At 36.3% G+C, this 21,035-nt stretch overlaps 1 protein-coding gene across 3 annotated transcripts in view; it reads right to left on the minus strand.

Moving 5' to 3' along the window:
• EPM2A (EPM2A glucan phosphatase, laforin) overlaps positions 1–21,035 on the minus strand; it is a 106,927-nt gene that overhangs the window by 47,905 nt on the left and 37,987 nt on the right. For all 3 annotated transcript variants that reach the window (XR_006202865.1, XM_042940014.1, XM_042940013.1), the window contains exon 2: positions 19,986–20,160. Coding sequence is in view for 2 of the 3 variants with exons in the window: in XM_042940014.1 (XP_042795948.1) it covers positions 19,986–20,160 (175 nt within the window). In the remaining variant the exon portion in view is untranslated. The remainder of the gene's footprint in view (positions 1–19,985; positions 20,161–21,035) is intronic.

Raw genomic sequence — 21,035 nt, forward strand, 5'->3', positions numbered from 1 at the left:
TGAATGCCAACTGAAATTAGATTCTTCCTTTAACCAATGATATCTTGAATGTGAGTTACTGAAGTGGGACAATGTGATTGATTCCTACTGCACACAAAATTGTGTAGCTATTCTTTATTTACTCCAAAAGACATTTCTTGTCAAAATTTGATTATAAATATGAGCAGTGTAAAAATATTATTATATAAGCATATACATACTTACTAAGGCTTATTTGTATACTGGCTATAAAATATATGTATTTCCAAATATAGCTTCTGGAATTGGACTGAATGTATGTCCTTGGCTACAAAAATGAGAGAAAGTACCATCTAGAGGCAGCACTATGTGGAAGGCATTTAGTCCCTGGATCTGAAACCAGAGAAGCATATATAGAATGTAGTCATTATTCGGCCAATGTAACATGCCGGCAAAATGTTGCATAAGCCTTTGTTGTTTAAATTAATTTTAATGCTTCATTATTTCCAGAACTGCCTTTAATAGTCATCAAATTCAACCAGCTCACTTTTGCTAATCAGGAAACTGAAATCCAGAATTGTTGTTCTAAGGCTACCCAGCAATAAATGAAAGAGTTGGTTGGTACCCAAAGTCCTTACTCTCTCTCCAAAGTAATTAATTTCATTCATGTTAGAAAATGTGCTAGATACAACAGGATTTATTAATGTGAAAAATTATTGTTCTACAGTCTTTAAAACAATTTTGAGTTTTGAAAATTATTGTATATTGTATTGAAAATACTGTTAATCTTTATAAGCCAAAGGGGCTACAAAGTAAAAGAATGCTTTCATAATACTTTCTATGAACTATAACTTTTTAAAAAGCATATAAAGTGTGATTTTCATGAAGTCTAATTTATGTCTTTTGAAATGTGTTTAGTTAGCAATAGGCCTTCTCAAGATACAGAAATTACAGGGGCACCTGGGTGGCTCAGTCGGTTAAGCGTCCAACTTCGGCTCAGGTCATGATCTCGCAGTTCGTGGGTTCAAGCCCAGCGTTGGGCTCTGTGCTGACAGTTCAGAGCCTGGAGTCTGTTTCAGATTCTGTGTCTCCCTCTTTCTCTGACCCTCCCCTGTCCATGCTCTCTCTCTGTCTCAAAAATAAATAAATGTTAAAAAAAAAATTAAAAAAAAGATACAGTAATTATAATCCCTTTCCACTAAAGCCTCATTGAATTAGTTATCAGTTTTTAGCAAACATTTATTCTTTTGCATTAAAAAGCAATCTATTAGGGCACTTGGGTGGCTCAGTTGGTTGAGCGTCAGACCCTTGATTGTGGCTCAGGTCATGATCCTAGGGTCATGGTTGGAATTGAGCCCTGTGTCAGGCTCCATGCTGAGTGTGCAACCTGCTTAAGATTCTCTCTCTCTCTCTCTCTCTCTCTCTCTCTCTCTCTATCTCTCTCCCTCTCCCTCTCTCTCTCTCTCTCTCTCTGCCCTTCTAGCCTACTAGCACTCTCTCTCTCTTTTTCTCTCTCTCTCTCTCAAAAAAAAGGGAGAGAGAGAGAAAAGAGTCTGTTCAAAAAATATATATTGAAGAGGGAGATGTAGCTTGGTTCCAAGTGTAGCCTGAATGTGGCTGATTTTTAAAATCTTATTCTAGCATGGTAGAATCTGATCTGGGTCAGAAGAATAGAATAGAAGCTAAATGTGAGAAATAAAGAATGAATTGAATATTTACTGAGCTACTATTTACCAAGTTTTATGTTAGACAAATTGATTCCACATATTTAATATGAGACTTTCACTAAATCCCTTTTAAAAAACAACCTCAAGAGATTTTGTGAAAAACTAAACACACAAAGCCACAAGAAAGAAGAGAACAGGAGGAAAAATGACAAGATCAAAATTCTGGGAGCTGCAAAGCAAATGACTGATTCCTGAACAATTTAGCAGACCTGAAAAACCAAATCCTAAGGCTAGGAGTGGAAAACACTACAAACAGATGGGAATTACATTACAGAATCCCCACCAGGCTCAGACATTGGGTTCACCAGGCAGTAAGTGAAAGGAATAAGGGGAACTGTTTTCAAGTTGTTTAAGAAGCAGCCAGACCCTCAGATTCATTTTCCCACTTTCCTCAGCTGGAAAACCCTTCCCTCCCCAGTCCTGAATAAGGCTGGGAGTTTATTCTATGGAGAAAGTTAAACAAGTTTCTCGACTGGGGAATACTCCAATAATTAAATGAAGGGCTCCTAAAAAAAAAAAAAATAAAGGATGATAACAGAAATAAAAACTAAATAGCAACTGGGGTGCGTAGCTGGCTCAGCATGTTAAGCATGCAACTTCGGTTCAGGTCATCATCTCACGGTCCATGAATTCGAGCCCTGCATCAGGCTCTGTGCTGACAGCTCAGAGCCTAAAGCCTACTTCAGATTCTGTGTCTCCTTTCTCTGCCCATCTCCCACTCATGCTCTGCCTCTCTCTCTCTTTCTCTCTCAAAAATAAACATTAAAAAACCCAGTAAAACTAAATAGCAGATGATAAAATGGGTTAAAAAATATGTTAGAGGGAAAAAAGCAAAGATGTCCAAAACAGAAGAGACTGCTAGGAGTTCCAGAAAGAAAGGAGAAAAAAATCATCAAAGAAATAATTCAAGAAATTTACGTTCAAAGAAGTATCTGGGTTTATAGAATTTAAAATTCTACTCACTGAGAGCCCAGAAAAATAGACAAAAATACACCCACATCAAGACATACCATCATGAAATTTCATAATATTAGAAATGAAAAGATTCTCCAGGCTTCTCTATAGGGGGGAAAAAAGCAGTTCAAATATAAAGGATCAAGAACCATAATGACTTTGACTTCTCAATAGCAACCCTGGAAACTTTACATTCTTCAAAGGAGATTTAGACATTTGTGAAGAGTTAGGGGTATTAAATAGCATTTACATAGGCATACAAATAAACATGAAAAATACTGATCTCATCAAATTTACTGTATAACTATGTCAAGAAGACTGAACAACAGAAAGGATATCACAGAATTGAAAGGATATCAATGAATTGAATATTTATTGAGCTACCATTTACCAAGTTATGTTAGACAAGTTGATTCCACATATTTAATGTGAGACTCTCACCAAATCCCTTTTGAAAAACAATTTAGGGGGGCCTGGGTGGCTCAGTCAGTTGAGCGTCCAACTTCGGCTCAGGTCATGATCTCGCGGTCTGTGAATTTGAGCCCCGCGTGAGGCTCTGTGCTGACAGCTTGGAGCCCGGAGCCTGCTTTGGATTCTGTGTCTCCCTCTCTCTCTGCCCCTCCCCTGCTCATGCTCTGTCCCTCTCTCTGTCAAAAATAAACAAACGTTAAAAAAAATAAAATAAAATAAACAATTTAAAGAGATTTTGTGAAATCTCTTTCAGAAAAAAAGACCCAAAAAAAGAGCTAAATCTTCATACTTTGCAGTATGAGATCAATAGGTAATACCTAAAACTAAAACAAAGAAGCGGGAATATATTCACATTATTTATCATTGAAGGTAATTAGCAAATAATCTGCTTAAGATGTGAAAATGGTTGCCCGTGGAAAGACCAAATGAGGGGAGATGTAGGGATGTAGGTAGTCGTCTTCTTTTCATTACAAGCCTTGTAGATAAACTAAATGTGTTAAATATGTGTATAACTTGACTAAATTTTAAGACTAAAATATACCACACAAACTCTCTAAACACAGTTATATTACCTAATGGGTCTGAATTTCTATAAAAGAATATCCATAAGCCCAGAGTGTTTATCAGCATCTCTCTCTGGATCTGAATCTTAAAAGGGCACCAGAAGGTTCTCTTCTGGACATGGTCTCTAAGTTGCCCTATGTACTGTTGTGTTATTGTAATGTGTTGTGCAGGCTAATTATTAAAAGTATCTCTTTTCACTCTCAAAATTATCCTGATTGAACAAAATTATTTGCTCAGCTAAATGTTACTTTCCTACCTCTGTACATTCGCACTTGCTATCTTCCTTACTTGACGTCCCTCTCCCAAATGTCCTCCCTCACATTTCCATTCAAGTTCTATCCATAAAGATTTCCTTGAACTAAACACTTCTCCTCCCAACCCTCATCGCACTGCATATACAACTTGAGCATAACAATTTTCACACTGTGTTAGAGCTGCATATGTTTTCATACGAACATGAGTTTCTGAGAGCAGGGATCATTGGTCTCCATCTTCAACCATCTAGCACTAAAGATGGGGGCTACACGCAGCAACCCACATGACTGTCACTGAGTGACTGAATTTGCCACATTATATAAAATTTAATTGTTGGACATTTGTAGTCTTGAAAGACGTGTCATCATGAAAGATACTGACAGCTCAATTCTGGTAAGATTTATCCTAACCATAAAAAAAAGTGCAGGCACAATTCCACTCCCATATTCAAAGTTAAAGATGATAGTTTGACATTACAAATTATTGGGTGAGTTTGAAGATCTCTATTTTTACATACGTGCAAACATATATATGTATGCATCTATTTCAACAGCTACAGTAAATTCACAACTTATTTTAGCATTATACACAGTCAGATGAATATAGCAAGCAGATAATTAGATGTTTTCAAGTTAATAATGAAATATATGAATGTCTTTACAATTCTTTTCTTAGAAACTTAACTCGCATTTTTATCTGGTCCAGTTCACATGAGGGTGAATTGTTGCTGGAATTAATTCATAAGGGGGGTTAGACTAAAATGGCTGAAAGCACATAAGACCTTCCTCTTCCAAATTCTAAGTTACTGTCTTTATTGGATGGAGTAAGCACACATATTCTCAAACTTGTATGACCAAAAGAATCATATGGAGAGGTTGGAAAACAAGATTCCCAGGAGGCAGTTTCAGGATGGCAGTGTAGGAAGACACTGAGGTCACTTCTTCCTGCAGACACATCAAATCTACAGCTACATATACAAAAACTCTCTCTGAAAAGGACCTGAACACTAGCTGAGCAGCTCTTCTACCACAAAGGATAAAAAAGCCAAACTGAAATGGGTAGGAGGGGCAGAGACACAGTCTCATGGGAACCACACCCCTGCACAGCAACCCACAAGCAGATGGGGTCTCACAAATGCCAAGCACATCCCTGAGAACTGAGGGGTTCAAGCCCCACCTCAGCCACCCCAGCCCTTGGGATCTTCACTAACATCTTCACCCCCAAACATCTGACTTTGAAACTGAGAGTTACATCCAGGAGACCCAAAAGGCTGTTGTAAAAAGAGACTCTTAAAGGGGTCATGCACACACTCACTCTGAGCCCCTAGTGCAAAAGCATCAGGTTGAAACACATCTAGACATATGCGAAGGAGATTCATTGGCTAATCTTAAAAGCATCTGCCAGAGGGGTGAGGGTCTAGTAGAGCTGTCTCTGGGGACAGAGGTGCTAGCAGGCACAATTTTTACACTCTCTCTCTACCTCGCTGGCACCACTTGACAGACCCCTACACTCTCCTGTGACCCTGTCCCTGTGACCCTGGTGGGTTTGCCTTGGCCCAATGCTCCCCTACAACTCTGCCCTGCTAAACCTGGCAGGCGGGCAACCCCAACCCAGTGCTCTCCCATTGCCCTGCCAAAGCCAGCAGGTGCATGCAGTCCACACAGAGGACTCCCCCTGAATGCCTGGCACTGGTGGCAAGGGGGCTTGTGTCTCTGGGCCCCAGAGAACTGAAACATCAGGGAGATAGTGCTTGGCAGATTGCCACCTATAGGTCACTGCACAGACAGCAGACTGAAGCACATCACCAGTCTTCCTGTGACCAATCCTTCAAGACTGAAAAAGATATTCGTTTTACCTACTACATAAAAATGAAACAGCTAAGCAAAATGAAGAAACACAGGAATATGTTCCAAACAAAAGAACAAGATAAAAACCCCAGGAAAAAAAAAAACACCTTCATGAAACAAAGATAAGTAAACTAACTGATAAAGAGGTCACAAAAATGCTCATCAGTCTTGGAAGAAGAATGGATAAACACAGACCTAGAACATAAGAAAGTACCAAACAAAAGTCACAGAGATGCAGAATATAGTAAGTAAAGTGAAAAGTACATGAGCATGGTTCAACAGCAAACTAGATGAAGCAAAAGAAAGGATTACCAACATGGAAAACAGGGCAGTGGAACTCACACAAACAGAGCAGCAAAAAGAAAAAAAGAATTTTAAAAAAGTAAAGACAGTTGAAGGTACCTATAGGACAACATCAAGAGGAAACAACACTCTTCTTACAGTGCTCCCAAAAGGAGAAGGGAGAAAGGGTCAAAAATTTATCTGAAAAAATTGTGGCTGAAAACTGCCTTAACCTGGGGAAGGAAACAAACATCCAGATCCAGGAAGTCCAGAAATTTCCAATTAAGAAGAACCAAAGAGATCCATACCAAGACACATTATGATTAAAATGTCAACATTTAAAGATAAAAATAGAATCTTAAAAGCAACGAGAGAAAAATAACCTGTGACATACAAGGGTACCGTCCTGACAACACACACACACACACACACACACACACACACACACACACACGACTATCAGCAGATTTTTCAGCAGAAACTGAAGGCCAGAAGAAAGTGGAGTAACATATTTAAAATGCTAAAAGAAAAATACTTCCAACTAAGAATACCCTAGGCAAGATTATCATTCAGAATTAAAGGAAAGAGAAGTTTTTCAGACAAGCAAAAACTAAACCAGCCTTACAGTAAATGTTAAAGGGACTTCTGTAAGCTAAAAATAAAGGACACTGATTAATAATAAGAAAACATATGAAAGTAAAAATTTCACAGTTAAAAATAAGTATAGTAGTAAAAGAAGTGGACTAATCACTTAAAAAGGTAGCATAAAGTTAAAAAGACAAAGATAATAATAGTGATAAAAAATTAGTTAAGGGTTACACAAAATAAAAAGATGTCAAATGTGACATCAAAAACATAAAATATGGTGAGGGTAGTAAAAATGTAGAGTTTTAGAATGCATTCAAACTTAACTTGCTATCAACTTAAAACAGACTGGTACAGATATAGATATAGAAATAGAGAAATATAGATTTGGACATGGATACATATGTAGATAGATTGATATATACAAGCTTCATGGTAACCACAAAGCAAAAACCAATAGCAAATACGGGAAAGATAATAAGACAGGTATCTAAACATAACACTACAGAAAGTCATCACACCACAAGGGAGGAGAGCAAGAAAAGAAAAGGATAGGAAGAAAAAAACTATCAAACAGCCAGAAAACAATTAAGAAAAGACAACAAATACATACTTATCTATAATTACTTTAAAGGAAATTCTCTAATTAAAAGATATAGCGTGGCTGAAGGAAAAAAGAAAAACAAGACCCATATATTTGCTGCCCACAAGTGACCCACCTCAGACATAAGGACACACAAACACTGAAACTGAAAGGTGGAAAAAGATATTTCACGCAAATGGAAACCACATGAAACCTGTGATAGCTCTCCTGATAGCAGATAAAATAAACTTTAAAGTAAATAGTTTATGGGGCGCCTGGGTGGCGCAGTCGGTTAAGCGTCCGACTTCAGCCAGGTCACGATCTCGCAGTCCGTGAGTTCGAGCCCCGCGTCGGGCTCTGGGCTGATGGCTCTGGGCTGATGGCTCGGAGCCTGGAGCCTGTTTCTGATTCTGTGTCTCCCTCTCTCTCTGCCCCTCCCCCGTTCATGCTCTGTCTCTCTCTGTCCCAAAAATAAATTAAAATAAATAAATAAATAAATAAATAAATAGTTTATTTATTAAATAAATCAAATAAATTTTATTAAATAAAAATAAAAGAAATAAACAAAAATGGGCATTACATAACGATAAAGGAACAAATCTGGCAAGCATATATAACACTCATAAATATGTATGCACTCAACACAGAAGCACCTAAATATGTAAAGCAAATATTAACAGACCTATGGAGAAATTGAAAGCAATACAATAATAATGAGGGGATTTAATATCCTACTATATACAGAATATTCTCTTCAAAAGCAGCAAACTACATATTCTTCTCAAGTGCACATGAAACATTCTCCAGGATAGATCATAATTCAGCCACAAAACAAGTCTCAATAAATTTAAGAAGACTGAAATCATACAAAACATTTTTTCAGACTACAGTGATATGAAAGTAGAAATCATAAAAAGAAACATGAAATAAGTCACAAATATATGAAGAACCAAACTGCTACTGAACAAATGAGTCAACAAAGAAATCAAAGGAGAAATAAAAGAATACCTTGAGACAAATGAAAAATTATAATACAACATACCAAAATCTATTAGATGTAGAAAAAGTAATACTAACAGGAAAATTCACAGTGAGATAGGCCAACCTCAAGAAATGAGAATAACAATCTAGGGGTGTCTGGCTGACTGAGTTGAAGAAGCATGCAACTCCTGACCTCAGGGTCGTGAGTTCAAACCCCACATGTGGTGTAAAAGAAATACTTAAATAAATTAACTAAATTTTTAAAAAAGAAACAAGAAAAATCTCGAGTAAGCAAACATTACACCTAAATGACTAGAAAAGGGAGGAAAAAATGAAGCCCCAAGTTAATAGAAGGAAGGAAATAATAAAGCTCAGAACAAAGATAAAGTGAAATAAAAACTGAAATGACAATAAAAAAAATAAAGACACTAAGAGCTGATTCTTTGAAAAGATAAAAAAATGGTAAACCTTTAGCTAGACTCACTTTAAAAGAGAGAATATTAACAAATATATAACATCAGAAATGGAAAAGGAGAAGTTACAACTGATACCAAAGAAATATAAAAAATCATAAAATACTATTATGATAAATTATATGCCAAGCACAACCTAGGAAAAATGGGTAATTTCCTAGAAACATAGAATCTTTTAAGACTTAATCATGAAGAAACAGAAAATCTGAATAGACTGATTATTGGCAAGGAGAGTGAATCAGTAATCAAAAACCTCCTAACAAATAAAATCCAGGACAAGAGACTTCACTGGTGAATTCTACCAAACATTCAAATAAAACTTGATATCTATCATTTTCAAACTCCTCTAAAATTTTGAATATGAATGAATGCCACCAAAAGCAATTTACAAGGCCAGTATGATTCTAATACCAAAACCAAATAAGAACAACAAAAAAGGAGAATTACGGGCCAATATTTCTGATGAACACACATGCAAAAATCCTCAACAAGGGGCGCCTGGGTAGCTCAGTTGGTTGAGCTTCCGACTCCAGCTGCTCAGGTCATGATCTCACAGTCTATGAGTTCAAGTCCCGCGTCGGGCTCTGTGCTGACAGCTCAGAGCCTGGAGCCTGCTTCAGATTCTGTGTCTCCCTCTCTGACCCTCCCCCATTCATGCTCTGTCTCTCTCTGTCTCAGAAATAAATAAACATTAAAAAAAATTTTTAAAAAATCCTCAACAAAATATTAACACACCAAACTCAACAATACATTAAAAAAGTCATATACCATGATCAATTGATATTTGTTCTAGGCATGAAAGGATGGTTCAATATCTGCAAATCAATCTGATATTAACAAAATATTAACAAAAACCTGTTATTAACAAAAAATAAATACCATATGATCATCTCAATAGACGTATGAAAAGAATTTGACTAAGTTCAACATCTGTTTATGATAATAACTCTCACCAAAGTAGATAATAAAGGGAATGTACCTCAACCTTATAAAGTCCATATATTACAAGCTTGTAGCTAACATCATACTCAACAGTGAAAAGCTGAAAGCTTTTCCTCTAAGATCAAGAACAAGACAAGGGTTTCCAACTCTTGCCACCTTTATTAAACATCGTATTGAAAATCCTAACCAGGAAATTAGGCAAGAAAAAGAAATAAAAAGTATCCAAATTAGAAAGGACCAAGTAAAACTGTCACTAAAACTCTAAAGACTCTACTAAAAAAAAAGTTAGAACTAATAAACAAATTCAGTAAAGCTGCAGGATGCAAAATGAGCACACAAATATCCATTGTTTTTATACACTAACAACAAACTATCAGAAAGAAAAGTTAAGAAAACAATCTCATTTACAGTTGTGTCAAAAAGAATAAAATACCCAGGAATAAGTTTAACTAAGGAGGTGAAAGACCTGTACACTAAAAACTACATGACACTGATAAAAGAAATTGAAGAAGACACAAATAAATGGAAAAATATTCTGTGCTCATGGATTAAAAACTTAATATTATGAAAATCTCCATATTATCCAAAGCAATTCATGGATCCAATGTGATCTCTTAAAAATCCCAATAGCAATACAACAATCCTAAAATTTTTATGGAACCACAAAACATCCCAAATAGCCAAAGCAATCTTGAGAAAGAAGAAAAAAGCAAAATCACACTCCTTGATTTCAAACTACATCACAAAGCTCTAGTAATCAAAACAGTAGGGTATTGGCATAAAGACAGACACATAGATCAATAGAAGAAAACACAGAGTTCAGAAATAAACTTTTGCATATATAGCCAATTAATTTATGATAAAGAAGTCAAGCATACACAACGGGGATAGCAGAGTCTTTTCAATAAATGATATTGGGAGAACTGGACAGTCTCATGCAAAATAATGAAACTGGAACACTATCTTACACCATACACAAAAATTAACACGAAATGGATTTAAGACTTGAATGTAAGACCTGGTACCATAAAACTCCTACAGGGAAATATAGGCAGTAAGCTCCTTGACCCTGCTCTTGGCAATATTTTTTTGGATCTGACTCCAAAGATAATGTTAACAAAAGCAAAAGTAAACAAATGTGATTACATCAAACTAAAAACCTCTGCACAACAAAGGAAATTATCAACAAAATAAAAAGGCAACTTACTGAATGGGAGAAGATGTTTGCAAATCATATTTTTGACAAGGAGTTAATATCCAAAATATATAAAGAACTCATACAATAAAATTCAAAAATGGGCAGAAGATCTGAATAGACATTTTTCCAAATAAGACATATAGATGACCAAAGGTACATGAAAAGATGCTCAGCATCACTAATCATTGGGGAAATGCAAATCAAAACCACAATGAGATATCATGCTAACATGTGTCAGAACGGTTGCTATCAAAATGACAAGAAGTAACAAGTGTTGGTGAGAATGTGGAGAAAAGGGAATCCTCATTCACTGTTGGTGGGAATCCAAATTTATGTCACCACTCTGGAAAACAGTGGAAATTACTCAAAAAACTAAAAATAGGGGCACCTGGGTAGCTCAGTTGGTTGAGCATCTGACTCTCCATTTCAGCTTAGGTCATGATCCCAGGGTGGTAAGACTGAGCCCCACAGCAGGCTCCATGCTGAGTAAATTAAATTTTAAATATAAAATTAAAAAAAAAAAACTAAAAATAGAACCACCATTTGGTCCAGAAATTCCACTTCTGGTTATTTATCTGAAGAAAAATTAAAACATGAATTCAAAAACACAGATGTATCCCTATGTTCATTGCAGTATTATTCACAACAGCCAAGATATGGAAACAACCAGTGTCTGTTAATGGATGAATGGATAAAGATGTGATATCACATACACACAAATACACACACAATGGAATACCACTCAGCCATAAAAAAATAATCAAATATTCATTTGCAACAAGGACGGAACATAACAGTATGCTGAGTGAAATAAGTAAGACAGAGGAAAGGACAAACACCATACAATTTTACTTAGATGTGGAATCTAAAAAACAAAACAAACAAATAAAATATAACATAACACACAGATGAAGAGAATAGATTGATAGTTGCCAGATATGAGAGGGCTGGGAGGTGGGGTGAAATGGGAGAAAATTGTTAAAAGTGCAAACTTACAGTCATAAAATAAATAAGCCATAGGGACATCATGAACAGCATGGTGACTACAGTCAATAATATTGTATGTATGCTATGTAACTTTATATAGTGACAGGGGAAGCAAGATTTATTGTGGTGATCATTTCCCAGTGTATATAAATATTAAATCATTATGTTGTACACATGAAAGTCATGTAATGTCATATGTCAAATATGCCTCAATTTAAAATTTTTTTTTTAAATCATACCACTCAACTGATTTTCAAGTAGATGACTCTGGAACTGAAATGTGAGAAATCTTGGAAATTAAGAGGATGCTTGAAAAGTAAAGATATGGCTCCAGGTCCATTATAAACAATTGTTATTTATTCCCAAGTTTCCAGTTATCTATGTTATAGAGATAAATAAATAGAGGAACAAAGAATACCATTATTTAGTTCTAAACTATGATAATTCTGAAATTTTATCCCATTTATATATGTATCTAGCTATGTGTTTCTGTGTGTATTATATATTACATATATACCTCATGTATAAATATGCTTTATATTGTATGTGTTACTTATATATGTTTTATATTTTCGTATATATATATTATATGTTTTTTCAACCTATTATTATCCTTCTCAGATGTAAATATATACAGTAAAATGCAGGAAAAGCATGATTAAATTCAATATCAATTTATGATAAACAACTCTCAACAGATGGGTATTATATATATATATATACACACACACACACATATATACACATACAAATATATATGTATATATCTGAACATATACATATATACACAAATATATATATATATTATATACATATAAATTCTATGTAACATATATACATACATATATATATATATACACACACACCTAAGAAGAATAATAACAAGTGGAATTATCTGAGAATTCAGTAGAATAGAGACTTCGATGTAAAACTAAGTTGCTTTAAAGAAATATTTTGGGGGGCAACTGGGTGGCTCGGTCAGTTAAGTGTCAGATTTCAGCTCAGGTCATGATCTCACAGTTCATGGGTTCACGCTCCACATTGGGCTCTGTGCTAACAGCTCAGAGCCTGGAGCTTGTTTCGGATTCTGTGTCTCCCTCTCTCTCTGCCCCTCGCTCACCTTCTGTCTCTCTCACTCTCTAAAATAAATAAACATAAAAAAAATTTAATAAAGAAAAATTTTTAGATGTTTACTTATTTTTGAGAAAGAGAAGCGCAGTGGGGCAGAGAGAGAGAGAGAGAGAGAGAGAGAGAGGATATGAAGCAAGCTTGTGCTGAGAGTGAGAGCCCAATGTGGAGCTCAAATCCACGAACCTGAGAACATGACCTGAGCCAAAGTCAAACAACTGAATGAGCCAACCAGGCGCCCCTAAAGAAAATTTTTTAATTTACCCTTTTTTGTATGAACTGTGAATGAACTGTGAGAATATGATTCATACGCATCCCCCTTACAGCTATGATACTATATGTGAAGAAATACCTTTTTTAAATGCTGAAACATCTGGGACTCCTGGGTGGCTCAGCTGGTTAAGCATCTGACTCTTGATTTCTGCTCAGGTCATGATCTCACAATTCATGAGATCACCCCTGCATCAGGCTCTGTGCTGACAGCAGTGAGACTCCTTGGGATTCTCTCTCTCCCTTTCTCTCTTCCTCTCTCCCACTCTCCCTCTTCCCCTCTCTCTCTCTCTCAAAAAAAAAAAAAAAATTGAAACATCTATATGGGGAGCAAAGACTCTCAGAGTGAGAGGTGTGTCCCACACAGGTCCTCCTCACCTTTTCATGCAGAGTAGGGTAGCCATAGTGCCCAAGCTGATTGTCTTCTTCTGTTCTACTCAGGGAGACATGATCTACCCACATGCACACAGCTTGTGCCAACACTGTTATAGGATTAGAAGCTAGTAATAGCAGAGGAAACTCATACCCATCAAATTGAATAATCAACCTACTCTTTCCATTAATAAATGTGAACAACTACAAATTTCCAGTTATATTTAAAACCAACAACAAAAGGGGCACCTGGGTGACTTAGGCAGTTAAGGGTCTGACTTCAGTTCAGGTCACGATCTTGTGGTTTGTGACTTCAAGCCCCATGTCAGGCTCTGTGCTGACATCTCAGAGCCTGGAGCGTGTTTCAGATTCTGTGTCTCCCTCTCTCTCTGTCTCTCTGAGGTTTGGGCTCTGTCTCTCTCTCAGGAAAAAAAACAACAACAAACAACCAAACAAACAAACAAAAAACAATGTTTTAAAACTAATGACAAAAAAGAGAAAGGTCAAACGAGAAGAGAACAACTGATTCTGAAGGAAACAAGATAATTCCAGTAAGACAGGAGGACTTCAAATCATTCTTAATAGTATTATAAGAAAAACTCAAGAAAATATCCATTCACAAACTAGAATAAACAAATATGCAATAAGGGAATAACAAAATAAGAGTCCATGAAAATTAAGAATACAATTATCAAAATTAAGGAAAAAAGTTAGTTGAGTTGGAAGAAATAAAATAAAGTCTCCAAAATTTAAATCAATAAAACCAAGAGGTGAAAATATATTTAAAAAGTCCAGAATAAGATACAAATCCAAGATGCAGCAAAGGCAGTCCTAAGGGGAAAATACATTGCAATCCAGGCCTAGCTCAAGAAACAAGAAAAATCCCAAATACAAAACCTAACCGCACACCTAAAGGAACTAGAAGCAGAACAGCAAAGAAACCACAAAGCCAGTGAAGAAGAGAAATAATAAAGATTAGAGCAGAATAAACAATATAGAATCCAATAAAACAGTAGAACAGATCAATGAAACTAAGAGCTGGTTTTTTGAAAAAATAAACAAAATTGATAAACTCCTAGCCAGATGTCTCAAAAAGAAAAGAAAGAGAACCCAAATAGATAAAATCACAAATTAAAGAGGAGACATCACAACCAAAACCACAGATATACAAACAATAATTAGAGAATACTATGAAAAATTATACACCAACAAACTGGACAACCTGCAAGAAATGGACAAATTCCAAGATACTCACATACAACCAAAACTCAAACAGGAGGGGCACCTGGGTGGCTCAGTCGGTTAAGCGTCCGACTTCGGCTCAGGTCACGATCTCGCGGTCCGTGAGTTCGAGCCCCGTGTCAGGCTCTGGGCTGATGGCTCAGAGCCTGGAGCCTGTTTCCGATTCTGTGTCTCCCTCTCTCTCTCTGCCCCTCCCCCGCTCATGCTCTGTCTCTCTCTGTCTCAAAAATAAATAAACGTTAAAAAAATTTTTTTTTAAATAAAAAAATAAAAAAAAAACTCAAACAGGAAGAAATAGAAAATTTGAACAGACCCATCACCAGCAAAGAAATTGAATCAGTTATCAAAAATCTCTGAATAAATAAGAGTCCTAGGCCAGATGGCTTCCCAGAGGAATTCTACCAGACATTTAAAACAGAGTTAATACCTATCCTTCTCAAGCTGTTCCAAAAAATAGAATGGAAGGAAAGCTTCCAGACTCATTCTATGAAGCCAGCATTACCTTGATTCCCAAACCAGACAGAGACCCCACATAAAAAGAGAATTAGAGGCCAATATCCCTGATGAACACAGATGTAAAATTCTCAACAAGATACTAGCAAACTGAATTCAACAGTATATTAAAAGAATTACTCACCATGATCAAGTGGGATTCATTCCTGGAATGCAGGGCTGGTTCAATATTTGCAAATCAATCAATGTGATACATCACATTGATAGAAACATATGATCCTCTCAATAGATGCAGAAAAAAGCATTCGACAAAATACAGCATCCTTTCTTAATAAAAACCCTCAAGAAAGTCAGGATAGAAGGAATATACCTTATCATCATAAAAAACATATATGAAAACCCCACAGTTAATATCATGCTCAACTAAGAGCTTTCCTCCTAAGATCAGGAACACGACAGGGGTGTCTACTCTCACCACTGTTGTTTAACATAGTATTGGAAGTCCTAGCTTCAGCAAAGCAATCAGACAACGAAATGAAATAAAAGAAATCCGAATTGGCAAAGAAGAAATCAAACTTTCACTTTTTGCAGATGACATGATACTCTACATGGAAAACCCAAAAGACTCCCATGAGCTGCTAGAACTGATACATGGATTCAGCAGAGTTGCAGGATACAAAATCATGTACAGAAATCAGTTGCATTTCTTAACACCAATAATGAAGCAACAGAAAGAGAAATCAATAAATGGACTCCATTTACAATTGCACTGAGACCATAAAATACCTAGAAATAAACCTAACCAAAGATGTAAAAGATCTGAATGCTGAAAACTTATGAAAAAAATTGAAGAAGACACAAAGAAATGGAAAAACATTCCATGCTCATGGATTGGAAAAACAAATATTGTTAAAATGTCAATACTACCCAAAGCAATCTATACATTCAATGCAATCCCAATCAAAATTGTATGAGCATTCTTCTCAAAGCTAGAACAAACAATCCTAAAATTTATATGGAACCACCAAAGACTCCAAATAGCCAAAGTAATGTTGAAAAAGAAAAACAAATCATGAGACATCACAATCCCGGACTTTAGCCTCTACTACAAAGCTGTAATCATCAAGACAGTGTGGTATCGGCACAAAAACAGACACATAGACGAATGGAATAGAATAGAGAACCCAGAATTGGACCCACAAATTGCATGGCTAACTAACTACTCTTTGGCAAAGCAGGAAAGAGCATCCAAGGGAAAAAGTCTCTTTAGTAAATGGTGCTGGGAGAACTGGACAGCAACATGCAGATGAATGAAACTGGACCACTTTCTTACACCATACACAAAAATAAACTCAAAACGGATGAGAGACCTAAACGTGAGACAGGAAACCATCAAAACCCTAGAGGAGAAAACAGACAACAACCGTTTGACCTCAGCCACAGCAACCTCTTACTCAAGGTGTCCCCAAAGGCAGGGAAATAAAAGCAAAAATGAACTATTGGGACCTCATCAAGATAAAAAGCTTCTGCACTGCAAAGGAAACAATCAACAGAACTAAAAGGCAACTGACAGAATGGGAGAAGATATTTGCAAATGACATATCGGATACAGAGTTAGCATCCAAAACCTATAAAGAACTTACAAACTCAACACCCAAAAAACATATAATCCACTGAAGAAATGGGCAGAAGACATGAACAGACACTTTTCCAAAGATGACATCCAGACGGCCAACAGACATATGAAAAGATGCTCAACATCACTCCTCATCAGGGAAATACAAATAAAAACCACCCTGAGACACTACCTTACACTGGTCAGAGTGGCTAAAATTAACAACTCAGGAAACAACAGATGTTGGCGAGGATGTAGAGAAACAGGAACCCTCTTGCACTGCTGGTAGGAATGCAAACTGGTGCAGCCACTCTGGAAAACAGTGTGGTGGTTCTTCAAAAAATTAAAAATAGAACTACCCTATGACCCAGCAATAGCACTACTAGGAATTTATCCAAAGGATACAGGAGTGCTGATTCATAGAGCCACATGTACCCCAATATTTATAGCAGCACTTTCAACAATAGCCAAATTATGGAAAGAGCCTAAATGTCCATCAAATGATGAATGGATAAAGAAGATGTGGTTTAAATATACAATGGAATACTACTTGGCAATGAGAAAGAATGAAACCGTGCCATTTGCAGCAACATGGATGTAACTGGAGGGTATAATGCTAAGTGAAATAAGTCAATCAGAGAAAGACAGATGTGATACATTTTTACTCATATGTGGAACTTGAGAAACTTAACAGAAGATCATGGGGGAAGGGAAGGGAAAAATAGTTACAAACAGAAAGAAAGGGAGGCAAACCATAAGAGACTCTTAAATACAGAGAACAAACTGAGGGTTGATGGGGAGGGGGAAGGGGAAAATGGATGATGGGCATTGAGGGTTGCATGTAAGCAATGAATCACGGGAATCGGCTCCTGAAACCAAGAGCACAGTGTATACACTGTATGTTAGCTAACTTGACAATAATTGAAAAAAAATTTCCTATCTAGTTCTGAGATGTTAAATTTAAACAGAAAATGTGATATTCAACAAAAACAACAAAAGATATAAATCCAAGAGGTCCAAAATCCATCTAGGGAAGGTTTTTAATGATACAACAAAAACAATGAAGGAAGAGGAATAATCAAATAGTAGAAGAAAATCCCTAGAGCCTAAGACACGACTCTTCAGCAATTGTGGTCCAGGAAAAATGAAAAATAACTCATAAACACATCCTCATTAAAGGTCAGAACATCTCAACAGATGCTTCTTTTCAGTTCTCTTCTCTGGATCCTCTTCTCTTTGATCTCCAAATTGTATGGATCCATGGGCTTATTATTTTCCCTTATTTTCTTTTACTCTGCTATATTTCACTCATCCACTAAATGATTCCATCTAAACTCATTACTTAGAAGTCACCCAGATAATGATAACCCCAATTTTATCTGTCCACTCCCAACCTCTCCATAAACATCCAGATATCAAATTGATTTCCTTTCTGCAATCTAACCTACATTTCAAATGTAATATGCCAACAACAGAATTGTTATCTCAAACCATACTCTAGTCTTCTCATCTCGTCTTCCTCATCTCAATACACAGCAATACCATTAATCCAGTTCTTCAGACCATAACGCCATAAGTCATGCTTAACTCCTCCCTTCCTCATGCTCTGCTTCCAATCCATCAGCAAGGCCAACATCTAGCATGGATTTACAGGAATGGTGTGTCCAAGAAGAACATGAATTCCCTAATACCATGATGAAATGTTATACTCATATTACCACTCACAACCCTGTTTGTATTAATTATATCTCTCATTCAAAGCAATACAGTTTTTTTTTATGTTTTTTTATTAATTTTTGAGAGAGAGAGAAAGAGAGAAGAGAGTGAGCAGGGGAGGGGCACAGAGAGAGGAAGACACAGAATCTGAAGCAGGGTCCAGGCTCTCAGCTGTCAGCACAGAGCCCAATGTGGGGCTCAAACTCATGAACTGTGAGATCATGACCCAGCTGAAGTTGGACGCTTAACCCACTGAGCCACCCAGGAGCCCCAAAGCAATAGTTTTTAAGAAGATGAGAATGTCTCTCTTTGTCTATGATACAAACACTGCATGATCCACAATAAATAGTATTTACATGATATTTTAAATGTTGAATATTGGTTTCCATTTTTAAATCATCAAACTATAAAAGACTTACTTATATTTAGTAAATGAAGTGTAAATTCTATAAACCCCGAGAAGGTGAAAGTAATGCACAGTAGGAGTTAACAGGCGGAAGTAGATGTGGAGGAAAATATGGGGACAATAAATCCCTGACTTACCCAGTAGGAAATCAAGAGGCACTGTCAAAAATTTATGGGTCGAGAAACAGAATTTTTATGAAGTCAAATAACAAAGGAATTTTTTAATGAGCTGGTAGGGATTGGCAGTGGGGAAAGAGAACAAATAGAAGTGAGCTAAATCTCTCTCATGCCACAGATAGGAAATAATAGCTATTTTTAAATTGATACATTATATGAATTGATAACACGATAGGAATATTATTTAAGACTTGGATTTAACCTCCAGAAAAACTAACCATAAAATCATTAGAAATAAGTACTTCTGATGAGTGGAAATGAAGGAAAGTGTACTGAACCTTACTTTTTAGTTAGCAGCCTCATTAGTGTTTCAATTTTTATTATGGCAAATATTGCTGACCTAACAATTACATACACAAAAAATAAATATATTATTAAATAGTATAGCAAATGATCACATCTGATCTAGTTTTATGTCTGTATTTACACATGTTTATCTGAATAAAACTTTATAAAGAGACACCAGTTTTTGTTTCACTGTTGGTCAGTAGCATAAAAGATATACATGCTGGTCTAGGATCCACTACGTAAGTACAAAGATTGGCCAACTACAGTCTGGTCCAAATACGTTGATGGCAGTTTATGTAATTAATAAAAGAATTCTATAAAAAGGATCCTTCACATCTAGAACCAGAAAAGCTCACACAATGATTCACTATAATTTATCTCCTTAAGGTACTGCAGGCCCACATGCCTCCCCAAAGGGAGACACTGCTGTTTTGAACACAGTAAACACTTCCATTGTCCTAATACTACCTCTCGTCCTACTTCTATGCTTATAAACATGGCACTATTTTTACCTTGAATAATGCATGGCTTGGTGGCCTGCAATATTAAAATAGAAGTCTGTTGTGTGCTTCATCTCATTGGTGTGCCCAGTGGCCTCAATCCAGTGTCCTATTGGGAGACAATAAACACCATCCACCAAGTTGTTTTCATTATAAGTACAGCAACGGTCGTGGTGAGGTCCATTGCCTGGAACAAGAAGAAATGACAAACAGAGAAATTAAATCAATGTTTTGCTTAAACAGCCACAAAGTAGCTGATGCAAAATTAATAGGAAGAAGAAAATAAATATAAAGCTGCTTAATCTACACATTTCAGTATCAACCAAAATAGGCTACAGTGAGGGGAGAAACAGAAAAAAAATTTGTAGAGTTACATATGAATTTCACAGAGTTCTGTGCTCCCTTTGAATAAATGCAGATTTCCAGAAGCATATTAACTCTCAGACTTTTATGGTTACCTCTCACTGCCCTAACTGCCCGTTGTGAGTCATTTTGCAGCCTTTTTATCTTTTGGTATGCAAATTCATAACTAAAATCAGCAATAAAGCATTTTAGTATCATCTCTAACAAATGAGTTTTTTTAATAAATACATTAATAAATAATAAAACAAATGATCACATCCAACCTACTTTGCATGTAAATCAGTGGTTAGTACTATTTTCAGATGGGACACATAGTATCATAGAGATTAGCTACCTTGCCCAAGGTCATAAAACTAGTAAATGCAGCACCAGTAGCAAACTGATACTCCTAGTCCCCCATCTTTTAGGCCCCTGTTCAGGACCTTCATCCTGTTTTCTACCTACTTCACAAGCACCAGCACCGCCACCTTCCTTCCATTGAGTAAACCAAAAGAGACAGAGGTGGAAGAACATGTCTCTGAAAACACTATTTGTCTATATCACATTCTGCCCAGTATCTATTACACTAGTAAACAGATCCTTTATTTCTATGAAAATTACAATTCATACATTACTTCTATTCACCCTTCTTATGTGACCACCCTATTTCAAATCATGCCTTTCCTTAAACAACCTAGTTTCCATATATTGTCTTTAATA

This window comes from Panthera leo, chromosome B2, assembly GCF_018350215.1.
Source record: "Panthera leo isolate Ple1 chromosome B2, P.leo_Ple1_pat1.1, whole genome shotgun sequence".
Lineage (NCBI taxonomy): Eukaryota > Metazoa > Chordata > Mammalia > Carnivora > Felidae > Panthera > Panthera leo.